The sequence below is a fragment of the Gallus gallus genome, chromosome Z (assembly GCF_016699485.2).
Source record: "Gallus gallus isolate bGalGal1 chromosome Z, bGalGal1.mat.broiler.GRCg7b, whole genome shotgun sequence".
NCBI lineage: Eukaryota > Metazoa > Chordata > Aves > Galliformes > Phasianidae > Gallus > Gallus gallus.
The window spans coordinates 38,322,987-38,341,904 of record NC_052572.1 but is presented as its reverse complement, the minus strand read 5'-3'; the positions used below and the strand labels follow the sequence as shown (position 1 = coordinate 38,341,904).

Genomic DNA, 18,918 nt, shown 5'->3' with positions numbered 1-18,918 from the left:
CCTAGAAGTGTGCTTCCAACGATGTGCTTCAATAACATGTGGTCTAATCAGTAACTTGGAGTTGTTTTGATACACACAGCTTAATACTACTAGGATTTCTTTTTTATAGGAGACACTTAGTTTGAGGATGTTGTAGCTGAGAACTGATTCCAACTTTATGGAAAACTTTTCTTCTAGGCACAAGGTGGTTGTGTTTGTTAGTTCAAAGACCTCTTCTAAGAAAATCTTTTCGTTTATACCAACTTCACTCATGTTAGCTCTTTGCCAATATTTGTTTTAAATAAATGCATTTGATGAAATCTGAAATTCTACCTTCTTGTTTTGATGGATCATAAAATATCTGCTATTGACCATCTGAAGAGGCTAGAAAAAACTACTAATCTGATAGTACATTTAAAAAAAAAAAGGAAGAACCATCTCTAAAGAAAAGCAGCTATTTTTTTCCTATTTGAGAAAACCTCAAGACTTTATTTATTAACATCCCTCCCCCAGTCCACAGGAACATCAATATTTGTGCAACCTGATCTTAAAGCTCTCCAGTAAAGCAGATTGCTTCACACCTTTTTCCAGGGTTCATTGTTACCATTTTATTCTATCTGCTTGTGGTCAGAGAGGAGAATTTTTCTCCTCTACTACAATAGGAATAACAAATTCATTTCTTCTTCTTTTTCTTTTTTTCCTAGAAAATTATTGTATTTTCTCATATTTGAATGAGTACCTTTATCTGATAGGCCGTTTCCTATACTTCCACCTGATGCTACTTGATTTTGTTCTTTGTTCTTGGATTGTGTGCTGAGAACTAAAAGTAATAACGTCACTTGTCACTTCCTGATGCTAAGAGGGGCACAGACCATAAAGTATTCTTACACCTTTCTCTGTAGTTTAATGCTCTTTCCTCCTTCTTTGCTTTCCTTCCTTCTTTCTTTTTTTTTTCCTCCCCTTCCTTCTTTTTTTTTCCTTTCTTTTCTTCCTTCCTTTTTTATATTTCTTTCTTCCTTCATTCCTTCTTTTCCCATCCTCCTTCCCTCCTTTTTTCTTTTCTTTTCTTTCCTTTTTTTTTTTTTTTTTTGACAGGATAGTGTTTTTTACTTGCCTTGTGAGTCAACACTCAGATCATTTTTAGCAGAATTTCTTAATCATCTTTTGAGTAAAAGAAAAATGTATGGAGAGATACAGTCCTTTTGGTCCATTGACAACTGAAAGGTAGGACATAGGGTGTTAGTGTGACAGAAACTTCCAAAAGTGAGTCATCAACAAAACAATTACCATCTTTGGTTCCCTCCAAGGAGCGATGACTGTGAATCTCAAAGTATTCAGGCTATATGGATTCTTTTTATTGATCTTGAAGGCTGTGAGATTATAAATATTGCAGATAATTAGGAAAAATATTTTTTCAAAGGAACCTAGTAGCCCCTCACCTGTGGTTTTATAATAACCACAGAATAACAGAACTGTAGGGGTTGGAAGGGACCTCCAGAGATCATCAAGTCCAACCGCCCTGCCCAAGGAGGCCCTCTACATAAGGCTGCACAGATAGGCGTCCAGATGGATATAAACAGAAACTTGTCTCAGTGTGTAAGTGGGGTATCACACAAAGAAAAATTACACAGGCACGTAGCTTTGAACTTGATGTAATTACTTTTATGTTGAAAGTGAAGCTTCTGCTTAATTTTACAAACAAGATTTCAATGATTGCTTACATTAGCAGGAAGCAATGTTTCAAGTCTGCAATCTTATTCTGTTTCTAGCAAGACCAAAGGTTTTAATGTTGCATATATTTTCTGTGAGGATGAAATCAAAAAGTTAATACATGTAAATGTGTACTTACATGCTAGAGAAATGATGTTTTATGAGAGGCATTTTAGTTCTTCATTAGAGGGACTTTGTCTCCCTAGTTTCTTCTATTTTTGTTCTGTTATTTCCATATGGGCTAGCTACTGAATGCTTCAATAAAAGTGTGAACACGCACACCCACCCTGATCCAGCTCTTTATTTTCTAAACGTACTGCAGGTTAGTAAATGTGGGAAAGAATACAAATTTACCTCACTCTTGCATACATTTTCCTAAAACTATTACTGATGGCAGTGGGTAGTCAGGAGAAAAGAAAAACAGAACAAAACAAGAAACCATGAAAGATTAAAACCACCATTTCAAATGGAGATCATTAGCTCAGGCTGTAACCCAAATATTTTTGCAATGTGCCGAATAATAGTCTCTTCCCAGAGAAGAAAAATGAACCAACTGAAAAACTTGATTATGTTTGGGAATGTCATAGATTTTGTTTTGTCCTTCACCCTAAATAATAGAAGTGTTGGAAACCTGAGGTTGGGAGCTGCAAATTATGTATGTACACTTGTATATTTGTAGATGTACATGTTCACTTTTAGTCCGCATAAATGTACTTCTGCAGAAACCAACCCTTCTGTGCTTGCAGAAGTTGTCTAATATTTGCATACACATGGATGCAGTCTAAACTGTTATTTAACAAAAGGCCACCATATAAAGGTTAATTGCAAACTATTTCATTTTATGAAGAGCAAAACAAAAGTCTTATGATTGTCTTTTTTTTTTTTTTTCTCTTTTTTTTTTTAATGGATACTCCATGAAGTTTTATGAAGGACCTGACTGTGAGGTCTTGTTTTTCAATCAGGTCTTTGCCAAAAAGTTGTGTTGCCAACTACAGTCTGGGTGGAGGTTTGTCGTGGTATTTTTGCAGTTGTGTTATTTAGCCTCTTTGCTTACTGCTAGCCAGCATACTGTTTATCATCTCCATGATAATTGTAGACAGAGGATGAACTAATAATTATGAAACACTGAGAGAAAAAAGTTGCTACAGGCTATGGGTGCAGATGGAACAGGCACAGGAAGAATAGCATAAGAAAGGCTTATAGTAAGTGGTTGGTATACAACCAGGATGATGTCTATTCAGCACTGTTGTTTGAAAATTTTTAATCTTCAACTAAATTTACTACTCCTATCCAGTTATCCAGACTATGATTGCATCTCTTTTCAAACACATAGAAAAGACATTATAGAAACTGAATAACAGGAGACTGCAGAATAAGCAATATTTATGTTTTGCCTATAATCTTCTAAATATTTAAGTCATTAAGTTCCCCTACTTTCTTGTATTTCATTTTCTTCTTTCAGAATGTTCTTTCATTTGGAAATTGAAGCCAATGTAAACACACTTAACTTTTGTCTCTTCGGTCATTGTTAGGAGATGGCAGCAATAACAGCAGTGTGCACGTTCTGTGTTCAGTCCAGACAGTGGTTAGCTTCTTCTTCCTTAGTTTTAAGTGTGATTTGTTCATGTTCCATTTCTTCTGTATTCATATTATGCAATAAAACCGTTGTAGGTGATTTTGTAGCTAATTTTAGAAATAACTCCCTATATACATTGCTAGTGGAGGCTTAGATATGAAAAGTACCATACATGCCTCTGAGGGAGATGCATTTTGCACTACTTGTAGTTCAGCATAATTTAGTAAACAGTGGACTTGCTAGTAAGGAGCGGTTGGCTGCTTTAAACAGCTGGGCTTGCTTTGATTCCATTTTAAATAATGTTCAACAACAATCCGACAGAATTTGAAGTTCACATATCTTGTCAGTAAAATTTAAGAGGTTTTTTAAGATCAGTTATTTCCACTGAAACAAAATTTGGCCTGGGAACAGCAGTTTAGCAGCCTCTTATCCTCATTGTAGTGAACTATAAAATCCCAGGGCTTTTTCTTTTCCATTTTATGATTTCTCACTCTATTACTTTAGAAATAAGCACATCCTATTCATTATCTCAAACTAGAAAAAAAAAGAAAAAAGAAAAAGAAAATAAATGCAATGTGGCTCTAGTAAACCACTGTGACTTCCAAAACACATTACATTATACTCTGAAACATGAAATTTATGGGCTTAACAACAGTGTGAGAATAAGGCAAGTATGTATTCCTATGTATTTTGTATTGAGGGATGATCGGTATTTGAGAAGCACTGAAGAAGTAGAAAAGAATGAAGATAAAAACCGTACAGTTTTCAGTGATGCCGACTTCCTGTTCACACAGTATGTCTACAAACTCCTGAATTACCTAAATACGTCATGATAAATATCATCTTTATGAAGCAGCATACACCTCCAACTGGAAGTCCTTGTAAACTGATACTGAAGACTCTTTGTGTCTGTTCCTGTGAATAAATTACTACTGCTTCCACCCATTACGGTGTCTGCTCTGAAAGTAATGCCTCCTTGTTTATTATGTTGTCCCATTACGTCAGAGGCAGATGGTGGTGGTATGGCAGTAGAGACTGAACCTTCCCACCAACACTCCATTACAAGCTGTTGCTGTGTGACAGATGACAGAAGAGGGGCAGTCTGGCAAAACAATATCTGATTGTGCATATGACGCGAAGGTCTGCCCTCGAATTCCTCTGTTTGTTCGTGCTGTTTTGCATTTCCACTCTCTGTTCTTGCTTTGGTCTGTAATGACTGTAGATTTGTTTTTCCTTTTCTTCTCATGTTTGTATACCCTTTCTGCTCTTTCTGTGAAACACCCATTGCTCATACATTGCAATTCAGTTTATTTTCACAGTGTTTCTTGGGGATAACTTCTTATTGGTAACATCCACTCCAGCTTTGAGAGAAATGAAAACTGAACTTCAAAGGGAATTTATTTGCAATAATCTGCAAAAATACAATAATGGGTTAGAAACAAGTTTTTGTGCTTGTTTGTTGTTGTTTTTAAAGTCTTGACTAGCAGAAATGCTTTTATTGCACACTGCAGGGGCTGTCTGTGGAGTCTGAGGGTTAACTTAATTTTGCCAGGCAATGCAGATTTTTAGTTCAGTTACAATAAGAATTTGTTATGACTGTGAATAAAATACAAAATATCTGAAAATACAGAGAATATTACAGCTGATATCAGTGTTTGACAGTTAATATTAATTAAAAGTTGCTGTGGAGTGAACAATTAGTTCCAATTATAATTATAATCTGTGCTGGCATGTTTTATTATGTCAACACAGTGCTGTAGAAAAATCATTTACTTCAGTCATTGCAGTAGTCTGAGGACATCTCAGGATACATTTCAAGTTTAATGCCCTTGTCAGTTCCTGGTTGGATTATTCTACACGATCTCCTACAATCACTCCTTTATCTTGAAGACATCTTTTTAAGGAAAAACAAACTTTTTTTACTCTCTATGACTTCTTCAAAGATTAAATAAGAGATTGGGAAGAAATCTTACTTTGTTTTTAAAGAAAAACTAAATCTAGACAACTGCTATTGACTGTGAGAAGAGCTCAACTGTGTTAGCAAGTGTTGCTATATACCCATATGAGTGGTTTTAAAGAGTGTTTTAAAGGTTTTAAAGACACACTGTGGTGTCCCTTAAAAGTAAAACATACATTTATCTTCATTTCTGGGGAGGAATAACTGCATACATCATTATGGTTAAGGATGACCTGCTGGAGATGAACTCTGTGGAGAAGGACCTGGGAGTCATGGTGGACTACAGGTTGGCCATGAGCTAGCAGTGTGCCCTTGTGTCCAAGAAGACCAATGGCATCCTGGAGTGCATTAAAAAGAGCATGGACAGCTCCCCATGTCAAAGGGAGGTGATCCTCTCCCTCTACTCTGCCCTGGTTAGGCCACGTTTAGAATACCATGTCCAGTTCTGGACTCTCCTGTTTAAAAAAGGGATCTCCTAAAAGGAATCCAGCAAAGGTCCACAAAGATGATAAAGGGCCTGGAACACCTCCCATATGAGGAGTGACTGAGTAAAAAGGATCTGTTCAGCCTGGGGAAAAGAAGAGTGAGAGGGAATCTGATAAACATTTGTAAATATCTACAGGGAGGTGGGAGGCAAATGCATGGGGACAGACTCTTCTTAGTGCTATGTACCAATGGGACAAGGAGTAATAACCTCAAACTGTACATAGGAAGTTCTATACAAATATGCAGAAGAGCTTCTTTATGGACAGGGCGCTGGAACAGGCTGCCCAGAGAGGTTGTGGAGTCTCCTTCTGTGGAGATATTCAAGACCTGTTTGGATGCCTACCTGTGTGACCTGTTGTAGGGTACCTGCTGTAGCAGAGAGGTTGGAGTTGATGATCTTGAGGTCTCTTCCAACCCCTGCAATTCTGTGATCTTTGCAGTACCTCTAATATTTAACAACAGAGAGCAAAGAAAAAATATTTCTTGCTACAAAGTCATACCATGTCTGTATCTCAGTGGGCAGGAATGGAACAGAAGATGTAGGAACTGACATTTAGAAAAGCGATCGTTGCTTCAAATTGGTTTTAAAAATTAGTGAATTTATAAATGGTAAATTCTTTGCCTAAGTAGAAGTGCCCTTTCAAAAAAATAAAAAATAAAATCGCAAGCAGGTGACAATAAGCAGGATTAACTTGGTCAGAACATTCAGTAGCAATCATGTGACTTCAGAAGTTAAATGCATTCCAGAATAGAACTGTTTGTTTTCTCCTAGGATCCCTTTTGATATTTAGTCTCGTTGATGGGGATCATTATAAGAAGAAAAGGAGTGGGTGCATTATGCATGCTGACAGCTAGCCATCGTTTTTCACCGTAATGTTATCATTTAATTGATTAGGAGAATGCTCAGATGATCAGAAGAGTGGAAGTGGATAAAGTGACAGCGCTGGAAAGAAAACAGGTTGAAGCAATCAAGAATCTTTGGGACGACCCAGGAATTCAAGAGTGCTATGACAGACGGAGGGAGTACCAGCTCTCAGATTCTGCTAAGTAGTAAGTACTCTACGTAACCACAAGAAGAACCCAGACTCAATGAAGTTAAAGAGATACGCTCTCTCTGGTTTTATTATCTATCCCTGTGTCTCTGTTGGCCTGCAATAGACAAAATATTTTAAGCTGGAGTAATGAAATAATTTAGTCTGAGATTTTCTGAAGGTCCTGGAAACATCATCCCTCCCTTCTCTGAGGTCAACACAGCTGGTACATAACTGAGTTTCCCATAGGGGAAATCATGGAAAACAGCTGTAAAAAATACATTAACAACAAGCAGGCATTTCAGAAAGCTCATAATTATACTAAAATTGTAGGATGTAAGTAAAAATGAAGATGTCTGAGCACTTTTCCTGAAACTTAATTATGAAAAATGATAGCTTTAAGAGAACAGAAAAATTACATTTTTGTTTATGACAAAATTGAGAAGTTGGATGTCAGGGAGGGTCATTTAGGTTGGGCATTTATTTTAAACTTCGGTTCAAAATGGTTATACTTGGAAAACATGCCACTTGACAGTCTATTCTATCCTCCTTTTCTATGAAGTCAACTAAAATTGAAAATTAGTTCTATTTTAAATTTGATTAAGTATTTATTTTACTGTTAGTTACAATTAAGATCTTTAACAACTTGTGACATTGCTGGAAAGGAGGAATGTTCTCATCCATAATAGAAAACTTGGAAAAAGTGTGAGCATTTTTTATTTTTTTGTGCCCAAGTGGGGCACAGCTGGGCAGAAATGGGAGGAGAATGCACAGATATTCTCCTTCTTTCACCAAAGAGAAGGAGGGAATCAATGCTTAAATTAGGTTTCTGCTACGATCACCTTGAACAATTTGGAATACAGTTTACACTTTCTGTAGGCCATGGTAGCATTTTTGGATGATCAAGTGTTGCCGTCTAGTGTTGTGAAGATAGATTGCAGATGAGTATACCTGGCATCAGTTCCTTTTGTATGACCTCCTCACAATCTGCTCATTTATTTTGGCACAGCAGCGTCATCTTAGAAGTTAATCCCAGCTATATATGAAAAGCACATGAGCCTTGTGCAGCTGAGGAGGGCTAAGTTAAGAATGATGGCATGGACAGAAGAGAAATTAATTGCATCATTTTCTACATAAAAATATATAAGGGTGATGCATTCATGTGTGCAATGGTTTCCTTTAACTATTCTTCTGAATCCTATCCAGCAGCCTTTCACATTTGTTTGCAATATTAGCATCACAGGTGAACTGCCAGGAGATAGAAAAAATGTTGATAAACAATTATATTACAACAAAGATTGATGTGTGTTTTCAAATCTTAACTATTGTGATTACTTTGAAGTAATACCAAAGATTATACAAATAAAGTTCATAATCTGGAGCATACAATGATTGTATCATGATTGTCTATAGAACATTTGAGCTTTTTTTTTTTTTTGTACTATTCTGTCTGAATCATAGATGTAGGTGTCAAGTAAGTTAAAGTTTTTATAGTTTTATGCCAGCAACAGTTGTTCTTACGCCAACTGAACAAAATGGAATTTCTGTTCATCTGCTTTTGTGAGAAAATTTCTGTACTGCTGATCAGTGGTCTTGTTTTGAATCTGCATGATTAAACTATGAGCGCATTAATCTTGTTTCTGTTGTGTATTTAATTTTTCAGTTATCTTACCAACATTGATCGTATTGCTATGCCCTCATTTGTGCCAACTCAGCAAGATATTCTTAGAGTCAGAGTGCCAACTACAGGAATTATCGAGTACCCTTTTGATTTAGAAAATGTTATATTTAGGTAAGATCACCTGTTGTATGGTTCGGTATGCAGTAATGAAAGTAGTTGCTGAAACTTCAGTTCTAAGGTCTTGAAGTTTTTGCTTTCAATTGGTATGGTATGTATTTTCAGCACTTTGCTGATTGAATTTAGTCTTCAAATTTCTCACAATAGAAAGTATTTCAAAACATAACTTCAAAAATTTACTCTACATGAAGAAAAGCTACTCAATTCAAACAGCCCAATTAGTCGGTATTCTAATCTATTTAATTAGAAAGTCTAGGGGGAGGGGGGTACAGAGGAAAGGCATTTTAATAAGATGTTAATAGTCATATCAGAATACATTTTAATTCTCTTTTGAGCTAACAGTTACTACCTCCCAAAACTGTGTATTCTAGGAAACATTTAAGTTAAATAAGTCCCTCAGATTTTATCTGGGCTGCCTACAAAACCATAGGATTTTGATGTGGAAGTAAGATATTTGTGAGAGTTTTGATTGTTGAGTTTGGAGATGTAACTGCATTGTTTCAGAGGAGGAACAGAAGGGATACTGGAGTTGGAGGAAAAGCAAAATGGTCCATGTTTAGTTCTACTTTTGTTAAAACATCTATCAACAGGGAATAAAATGGCACAATATTTTCTATTTTGTCACAGGTAGCAGAGGTACTTTGTACACATAAATGGAAGTACAGTCCACATAAACGGAAGTGCTCATTTGCACTTTGGCAAATGAGCCAAGTTTAAATATTAAACAGAACAATGCTAATATACAATAACCATGGTTCAAGCATATTTCAGGTAGGCAAGCTTTAACAAGGCCTTCGAGTATATTTAAAGTATCTTATGAAAATGACGAATATATTGACTGCATTTCTTGTTAATAGGATGGTGGATGTAGGTGGCCAAAGGTCGGAAAGAAGGAAATGGATTCATTGTTTTGAAAGTGTTACTTACATATTTTTAGTGGCGTTAAGTGAATATGATCAAGTATTGGCAGAATGTGACAATGAGGTGAGTAGTGAGTGTATCTCTGTTACTTACAGGAAAAGGAGTAAGCCTTACTAAGAAAGACAGCATTTTTATCTTTCATAAAATGATTTGCATGCACTGGAACCACACTGTGAAGTTCATCAAGCAGTCATGAAGTTATATTAAAATAGCAGCCTGCCTGAAAAAAAAGTGGAATCTACCTTAAAATAAAACACAATCTTAAAATGTTTTAAACATGTCTCAGATGTATGAAAATGAGCATCAGCGATATCTCTAAACAAGTAAAATTCCTTTAATCATCATTCTTTATTAAAATCTCTGACACTTCAGAATATATCTGTGCATGAATTAAGGAGAATGAATACAAAGTAAATTAAAATTCACCTCCTTTCCAAGGTTAGAAAATGTATGAGTTATCCCATCTGTTCTAGGATGCACTCATCAGCAGAGGCCAGATGTTGCAGGGAACAATACTAAGAACAAAATAGTATGCAATTAGGGAAAAGCACATGGATGGAACACAATTACTTTTGGTAAAGGTTGCTTTCCCTCTTGAAAGTTATCAAATTCCTTCAAATGTCCTACAGTCTTAATACCATTTGAACTCTGAAGTCCCCGAGCACTTTACAGATTATTTTCGTCAAGATCTGTTTGAACTGTGAAAAGCAAACCCAGCTTCACTTGCTGAAGGGTTATGAATTGTAATTTAAAAATGAATCTCTGAAGATTCATGTCATGTTTTAACATGATCATGGATAACTAAGAAATCTTATTTTTAATTCCACCATCACTGACATTTTGTTATGTTTACTTTGGACATTAAGAAATAACAAAGGGGCTACCGTCACAGATTTGTGTCCAGGAACTTAAACCAGCAATCTTCAAATATGTTGCTTCTTAGGTCTGTCTTGAAATGGACAGCATGATTGTTAGTATGAGTACTTATGCTCTTGTCCTTTAGCTGTGTTACATTATAGAATCATAGAATGGATTTGGTCCTGCCCCTCTAGTCACGGAACCGGGCCAAATCAGCCCATAAACTGTTGACAGAGGGGAGCTTCAAGATGATCTATTTTCAACCTCTCTGTCATGGGCAGGGTTGTCAGCCTCTAAATCGGACTGCCCAGGACTCCATTCAAGATGGAGCATCCACAACCTCTCTGGGCAACTTATTCCAGTACCTCACCACCTTCTAAATAAAACATTTCTTTCTAGCATCTGACATAAATCTCCCCTCTTTTAGTTAGAACCCCCCACTTCCCTCTCCAGAGCACTGCTCTCAAGTAATTGTTCTCTCAGTCCATACGTATCTGGGGTTGCCTCAACCCAAGTGCAACACCTTGCACTTGGCCTTGTTAAACCTCATCTGATTCTCATGTGATCACTTTTGAGCATGTCCAGGCCCCTCTGGATGGCATCCCTTCCATTTTTTTCAACTACACCACTCATCTTGGTTGAGGATACACTCAATCCCACTGTCTACGTTGTTGATAAAGATATTTAAGAGCTCCAGTCCCAAGACAGATCCTTGGGGGACCGCACTCTTGACTGATCTCCACCTCCAGAACCACTGACAACAGCCCCATGGCTATGACCATCCAGACAGTTCTTTATCCACTGAATAGGCTAGCCTTCAAATCCATATGTCTCCGATTTAGAGATAGGGATGTAGTGTGAGAATCAAAGGCCTTGCAGAGCTCCAGGTAGATTATATGTTTTGCCCTTCCTTTGTACACCAATGCAGTGACTCCAACATAGAAGGCCACCAGATTGGTAAGGCACAGTCTGCTCTTAATGAAGCTGTGCTAGCTCTCAGATCACTTCTACAGCTTACATATGCCTTAACATTCCTTCCGGGAGGATGTGCTCCATAGTCTTCCCATGCATAGATGTGAGTCTTACTAATCTGTGGTTTCCCAGGTCTTCTTCCTATTCTTTTCTTGAATATTGGGGTGAATTATAGAATACCCCAAGCTGGAGGGTGACCTACAAGGATCACTGAGTCCAACTCTTGGATCTATACAGAACCATTCAAAATTCAAACTCTATGTTTGGGAGCATTGTCCAAACACCTCTGGAACTCTGACAGCTTGGGGCCATGACCACTGCCCTGAAGAGCCTGCTCCATGCCCACCACCTCCATTCTAGCTCAACCTGATACTGCCTGATGCTCTTCTGTGCCTTTTGCTCAGGTCTTGCTGCTGTCACCAGATAAGAGATCAGTAAGATGGGAGATCAGGTGTATTCTACCTCCCACTGGTGAGGTCACCTGAGACTTTCATTGAGCAGAGACTTTCATAGGCTGCTTACTAATTAATTCACACAAATCCTCAAAGAATTTTTATAATCAAGGCTTACCTTGATTTCTTGTCCCATCATGCCATTCACAGAGATGATCCAAAAGCCAGTAAATTTTATTTTATAAAATATATAACACAAATAGTAATAACTAGTGCATTACAATTTTGCTTAATAAAAGTAATATATAAATACACATATTAATCAAAAAAAGCCCTTAAAAGAAACCTTTATGATCTCTGGATAATAATTTACACATTCTGCATTTTAGAGAGTTGTAACTTCATATTAATTTTTGTTGTAGAATCGAATGAAAGAAAGCAAGGCCTTATTTAAAACCATCATTACATACCCGTGGTTTCTGAATTCTTCAGTCATTTTGTTTTTAAATAAAAAAGATCTTCTAGAAGAGAAAATCATGTATTCCCATCTAACTAGTTACTTTCCAGAATACACAGGTAAGCATTCATCCCTGATTATGCTGACAAAGACAAGTCATATGTATAAATCAGCTAGATTTTGCTCACTGAATGGAGAAGGAAAAGTAGAACTACACATTGTATTTCATATATTTCATATCTACTCTCTTCCACTCTGTGCTTTATTTTTAAGTCATTTTTTAACTGAACCATTGAAGAAAGGTGTATCTTCCAGCCATTCTTTTAATGTTTTAGTAGCACTATCACTATTAAGTTAACAGAAGTGCTCTTTCCACCTTAAATTATCCAAAAGGAAGAAAATAATCACAGATGTATTCCATTATTAGATACAATATCATGTAATGCAATTGTTACAGTAGAAACAAAGATCCTGAATAAAGAGAGTCCTGTTTACTGATATATCTGTTGTATAAAACTTCTCTCACAGTCTTTGAGATACTTCAGCAGTGTAGCAAACAATCAAAATATGGTGAGTAATGCCCTCTGTATAGAGAATTATAATGAATTACTTTGAACTGTAAGATTTACTGTTAAAAAAGCACATTCTTCACATTTTGGAAAGCAGAAGCTTTTTTTCTTTCCTGATGTGTATTTTTTAGCTGCTTAAAAACACCAATTATGTTTTTGAGTAGGACCTAAGCAAGATGTCAAAGCTGCAGGAGACTTCATTTTGAAGCTGTATCAGGATCAGAATCCTGACAAGCAGAAGGTCATCTACTCCCACTTCACCTGTGCCACAGACACAGAAAATATTCGTTTCGTCTTTGCTGCTGTCAAGGACACAATCCTGCAACTAAACCTGAGGGAGTTCAATCTGGTTTAAATTAAAAATCTGTTTGCATCCATGAGGTGTGATTTACTGAAAGCACAGTCTGTGGTGACTGAAAAAGAGGTGTCTTATAAATTCCAGAGATGAGAGGATGGTTTTATATTTACTGAAATATGGATCAGGATAAATTTTAAGACTGAATTTCTGAGTTTACTTTTTAGCATATACATTTAAAATACTATTTTCCATACTAGTTTTGGCTGTGAGTTACTGTGTGACTGCTATGGAAGTTAGGAATATTTAGAAGAATGCACACAGCGACATTGCTCTCCAGGCAGTATTTACTTAATTCTTCTTTCTTCCTTTTTTTTTTTTTAAATAATCTTATCATTTACCATCATAGCTTATCATTTATAAGGCATCAGTGGAAAGTCCGTGTTATTTTTAGGAACAAGATATTTTAAAATTCTTGTTCTAAGCAATGTGATTGAAAGACTAGGGTAAGGGTAAACCTATGAAACATTTTAGAAGCATGTCCTGATAGTTTTGATGGGCCAAAATTCATGGCATGTTCTAAGAAGCATTACAGAGGATTATTTATTCTGATTTTTACATAGCCTTCCATTTCTGTTTAGTTGTCTAATAATAATAGCATACCATTTGCAGTTAAAGAGTGACAGATTTGTATCCTGTAGGTACCCAGTGGAATTTGCTATTATCTTAAGGTAAAAAAGGGTTTCTCAAATAGCAAGCTATGTAGTAAATGTTCTCAACATTCACTGCTTTAGAGACTGGTGGATCACCCACACGGTAATCCAGTCCTTACATTCCTTCAAATCAATAAAGTAACTTGCACTAACTGCTTTTCACACACTGCATTTTCCCATTGCTGAGTTGCACAGGTAGTTTTGCATGGATTAGAGAGAAGTAAAACTTCTCCTCTAGAAATTTCCAGACATCACTTCTCCACTCATTTGACTATGAACTTCTCCATTAATGATAGCAGTACCACTAATAGCTCAATCAGTTTTCATTCTTTCAGTCAAAAATTCTCAGACAAACGATGTCTAAAGACATTAGGCAGAGCAACCATTTTTACCCATTGTAATACCCCACGGTAGTCACTGGCATTTAATCATCTAATCCAAGAGCACTCATAAAGGGCTTGTTTTAGTAGGACCTCCTGTTATTGGCCTTCATTCTGCTGCAAAAATGTGCTTAGATTCTCTTACATTTCTTGTCTTGAAATCCATATATACTGAAGTTTTACATTACTTCAAAACTTCCAGTTATGAGAACAAAAAAGGACTAAAATGCTACCTTGTTCTAGGGCAGGAGATCTAATGGAGGAAAGCACATAAAATGTCCAAGTGATTGAACTACTTGATCTCTGCAAAATTCTGGAAAAAAAGTCTAGACTCTCACCAGCTTCATACCTGAGTCAAAGTTTGCAATCTATCTGAAGGGTACCCCTGATGCCGGGAATCCAGTTGGGTTTTGCTGGAGTACAAGCACAGCAGTGAGCTCACATTTTACAAGACCCATCAGAATGAGCTCATGTTTAATACTTTGCAAGCAGTGCTTTAAAGCATTTTTAAGGGCACTAACGAAGACATGAATCTGCACACTCAATCTGCATGACACAAGAAATGAAAACCCATAAAGATTAAAAAGCTTGGGTGAGATCCAGCAAAATGAAAATTCAATTTCACTCCTTTTTGGCTATCAGTGTCCTATCTCATCATAGCTGTTCTCTTTAATTTTGGACAGAAAAGCATAAGGCTCTCATGAATGTAATACACAAAATATAAAAATCTGCCTTTGAAGAGAAGATGATGACAATGCAAATATTTTCTGTATGAAAACTATAACATGCTTTGTTAAATTTTTTTCTGTTTCATTAGACAAAAATTTTCATTAATCTCATCCTACCAAAGGAAAAGACTACCACCTGTATTCTGCTTTCACTGACATTGGTACAACAGAAGTTCATTCTGCTGTCTTGTCAGAGGTGGGATTTCATTTGTCAATTTCTACTCACCTAACTCTGAGTAATAATATCACTTGTAAGAAGAAAACAAACAAAAAACCCTCCCAAAACCACCAAGCTATTAATGCGGTGTATAAGAAATGAAACAAAAACAATAATCACATTCCACTCAAAATTCAGTTTGCTTTATTGAAGGTGGAGAAGAGGCTGGGTTGGGACAGCAGGAACGCAGGACAGAGGGCAGAAACCAAAAAGAAGTCATGCTCTGGAAATCCATGCAGCTGAACAAAAGGAAGTGCAACATTTATTAGGCTGCTGATTTTAGAATACCGCGTAATCCAGTCACCTGCACCTTGCAGCGCTGTTTGTCACCATCTTTGATTCTACATCTGGTCACTCCTTCCAGAGAGGTAATTTAACAAGTAACAAAATACTACTGAAAATCTAAATGACATTGTGAAAGGAACATTTGTGTAACATTTGTCTAGAATAGAAACAGTTCTTCATTAAAGGCCATGGTATTCTTTTAGGCACTACAGTGGACAGACTTAAATGCCTTTATTTTTATTTTTGTTCAGATTCCCATGTATACTTGCACATAAACGTTCATTAAAAATTAACACATCTGTTCTACACTCTTGTTGGAAAAGAAGGATATTTCGAGATATGAATTAGGCACACCAGAGTGGACATCTCAAATAATTTGCAAAAAGCAATCCAGTAAACTACACAATAACATAACTGAATACCTTTCTCCCTTTCCCAAACTGGTTTAAAAAGAGAACTTGAAGTCTACTGAAAAATGACAAAATTCACTTATGACTGAATGGAGAAAGCATAAGGAAAAAACAAAGGAAAGAGATAAAATTAACTGAGAAGAAAATTTGAATTATAGAAAACCACAGTATTATACCATGCTGAGACAAGGAGGGAGGTGGGAAAGGGTTCTGTGTTGAATTTTATACATTCTGGATGCTGATTGAACCAGCACACTTCAAGGTTTCTAATTCTCTTTGTAAAGCTTTCTGTTAGCAAAGGACTCAAAATAATCTACACCTTATAGCAAAAGCTGAAAATCTGGGGGAGTTATTGTCTTTTTCAGAGCATAAGCTTAACCACAGACAAGTGTATCTAGGATAACTCCTTTAACTTTAATGATCAAATGGTTCAAATATCACCGAAGAACCAGCTGCAATTTCAGAAACAGGAGTTTTTGAGCAAAATAAAGCACGCATGCTAAGAACTGGAGATAAAACATTGAAACAGAGCCTCTCTGAAGAGAAATCAGAATAAATTAAAGAGAAACAAATGGGAATGTACCATATGTTTGCTTGCAAGAGACATCAGAAGTGAAAGTTCTGATAAAGAAGTGAAAGTTCAGATACAAAGGAAAATACCAGGGATATGGGAGAGGAAGAGGCAAGTAAAAGTACTGAAGAAAGAAGATCATGCTGTGGCTGTCAGTTGAACTATCCCACCTATGGTTAACAGTCATAGATTAAAAAAAAAAACAAACAACCAATCAAAAACAAAACAAACAAAAAAAACCAAACAGATGTTTTGTCAACTAGTGACAATATTTATCTAAGGCAAAGTATTATTTTGGCATGACTAAAACCTGAGTTAATGGTCTTGGTATGTGGTTTTTTTGTACAAAAAAGGTGGAGTAAAACAATCATTCTCATAGTACAGAATTCACTTTACAATTTATGGGAAAAAGTACAATAAAATATGTGTTTTTTAATCAGCTAAATGGTTACTCAGCATCTAAGTCAAGACTTAGAATAAACTAAAGAGTTGCAGTTGCAGGTCAGCATGCTCATCATTTTAGATTTTACAATAATGCAACAACTTGTATCTCTCAAGCACCACCAGCGGTGTAGGAAGTATAAAATCTCACATATAAACATTCCAAACAATTGTTAGGAAAGAATATTTTGGAAGTACATGACTGTATATACCATTAATTTTGAAGACTTTGAAAATGGGAACTTATGGAAGCCTTCATGTAACACTGTATTGCTCCCTGTACTTTCTTATCAACTGCAATAATCATTCATTCAATGCTACTGTGACTAATACATCTGAGAAGAAAGCAGCATCACACGCATTCTAGCTCTGCTTATTAAAGTTCTGCTGTCTAGGTAAGAAACAAAAGTTCCAGTGGACGAGTTGAAAAAAGCAACTGTGAAATACTGTATTTGTTATTTAATATAAATCTGACTTTATTAGTCACTTGCTTAGCACACAATATCCACGGCAAATTTTTTGGTATGCAACAGTGCCCTTATAACCCCAAATCTTCCTTCTTCAGTTGCAAATCTGCTATGACTTTTATTTAGAATAACAAGCTTAAATTCATATTTCTAGTGCAGACATATAATAATTATCCCCATTATAAGTTTCTGTAAACTGTTATATTTTCTCTTAATAATGATAAAGGTGCAACAACATTTCCTTGAGTAGGATATAAAAAAGTTTACATTAAAAGTGATACTGTAACGAAAATTCATTCTGACCTGGTCTATTCATTTATAAAAGAAAATAATATTTGGTAAATAGGTAGCCCCTTCTGTGATTAACTAAGTTAGAGTTGTCTGGTGAACAGATTCAATAGGATTTGAGCTTTAAAACAGTGATAATTAAGTTAACGCTTCCTTCAAAAGAAGTTTGAATTTCAACACAGGCTCAAGTTATAAGAAAACATAGAAAGAAACTCGATATTGATTTTCACAATCAAAAGCAAATTATTTGTTTTGAGTAGAGTCATAATAAATAGTCCAGATTTCAGTTTCAGTGCCAAAAGTTATGGTAAAACAAATTCATATAAACTGTATTTTGAAAAAAATGAAATCTGGAATTTTATAGTTAAAAAAAAAAAAAAAGCTGAAACTTGGCAACATTTTTTCATCACTAGAGGTTTGTGGGTTTTTTTTTAACTTAATAATAGTTTTCTTTTTATGATATATCCATAGATTGGTGTGACAATTTCATCAATCCTCTCCTCATCCTTTTTCATTTTCTTTATTTGTAAAATATTGCTGATATGAAACTAGTTCTTCGTGTTCAAAAGGAGTTAGAAGGTAGCTGCTCAGTACTCTTCATCTCCTGGTGCTTCTCCATTCATTATGATTTTGGTCGATTCTCTCTCACTTCTTCCAGTTTAGAAAGGATCCACTGTGTGGAGAAAAAGAAAAAAAAAAGAAAGAAAATGTATCCTTGTAAATGTAAAAGCCGTGCAGAGCAGTTGAAAATTTGGTTAGGATGACAGACACTTCACTATCTGCTCTCTACCTGAGTTTTAACCTTTTTCTGTTGTAGATGATAAATCCTTATGTTGTCACGTGAAAAAGATGACATTGGCATGGTGACACTGACTATTACAGCTAACTAATCTGCCTATGTTGATGGTTCTGGGTTGTTTTGTTTTTTTTTTAATAAAGATAAATGGCGTTGTCTCTACATGTCCACTATTATTAATTCTCTGCATTAGTCTAAAACACTGGATGAATCCCATATGAGAAGCTAAAAGCAAGGATAACAAGACAGTGGACATGAATGGATTGCAACCATGTGGTAATACAGGTACTTTGAAAGAAGCTTTCCTCAAAGATATTCAGTTTCTTTTCATGAATATTTATATATTTGCTGATTATGGAAGAGAAATTAGTTCCAGAGACACTAAAAAAAATAAGGGACGGTGAATGGAAAGCTAGGGTATGAGATGTAATTTTATGCAGTGAGATCGATTGGACTTGAAAAAGTAGCTATATAATGCTTGCAAAGAAGGCAAGCGAATATATGGTTCTTTCACAGGATCAGGCTCTACGTCACAGATCTTGAGGGTGCCTCCCTCTCCACAACAGCCCTATCCTGGTTTAGTGGCATGCTGAAGGTGTCAGAGAAGACCTGGCTGTCCCA

At 36.0% G+C, this 18,918-nt stretch overlaps 2 protein-coding genes across 9 annotated transcripts in view; one reads left to right on the top strand and one right to left on the bottom strand.

Annotated features, from left to right (window-relative positions):
- GNA14 (G protein subunit alpha 14) overlaps nucleotides 1-17,905 on the top strand; it is a 64,385-nt gene extending 46,480 nt beyond the window's left edge. For 6 of the 7 annotated variants that reach the window (XM_025144796.3, XM_025144797.3, XM_040656589.1 and 3 more), the window contains 4 exons: nucleotides 6,604-6,758; nucleotides 8,403-8,531; nucleotides 9,395-9,521; nucleotides 12,103-13,013. In XM_025144796.3, the coding sequence (XP_025000564.2) occupies nucleotides 6,604-6,758; nucleotides 8,403-8,531; nucleotides 9,395-9,521; nucleotides 12,103-12,495 (804 nt within the window). In that variant the 3' untranslated portion in view covers nucleotides 12,496-13,013. Of the gene's footprint in view, nucleotides 1-6,603; nucleotides 6,759-8,402; nucleotides 8,532-9,394; nucleotides 9,522-12,102 lie in introns of all 7 variants that reach the window. The other variant, XM_429163.7, reaches the window with a different exon arrangement.
- Nucleotides 17,198-18,918, bottom strand: part of VPS13A (vacuolar protein sorting 13 homolog A) — a 103,572-nt gene continuing 101,851 nt past the window's right edge. For both annotated transcript variants that reach the window (XM_015280270.4, NM_001277836.2), the window contains one exon: nucleotides 17,198-18,174. In XM_015280270.4, coding sequence (XP_015135756.2) covers nucleotides 18,124-18,174 — 51 coding nt within the window. In that variant the 3' untranslated portion in view covers nucleotides 17,198-18,123. The remainder of the gene's footprint in view (nucleotides 18,175-18,918) is intronic.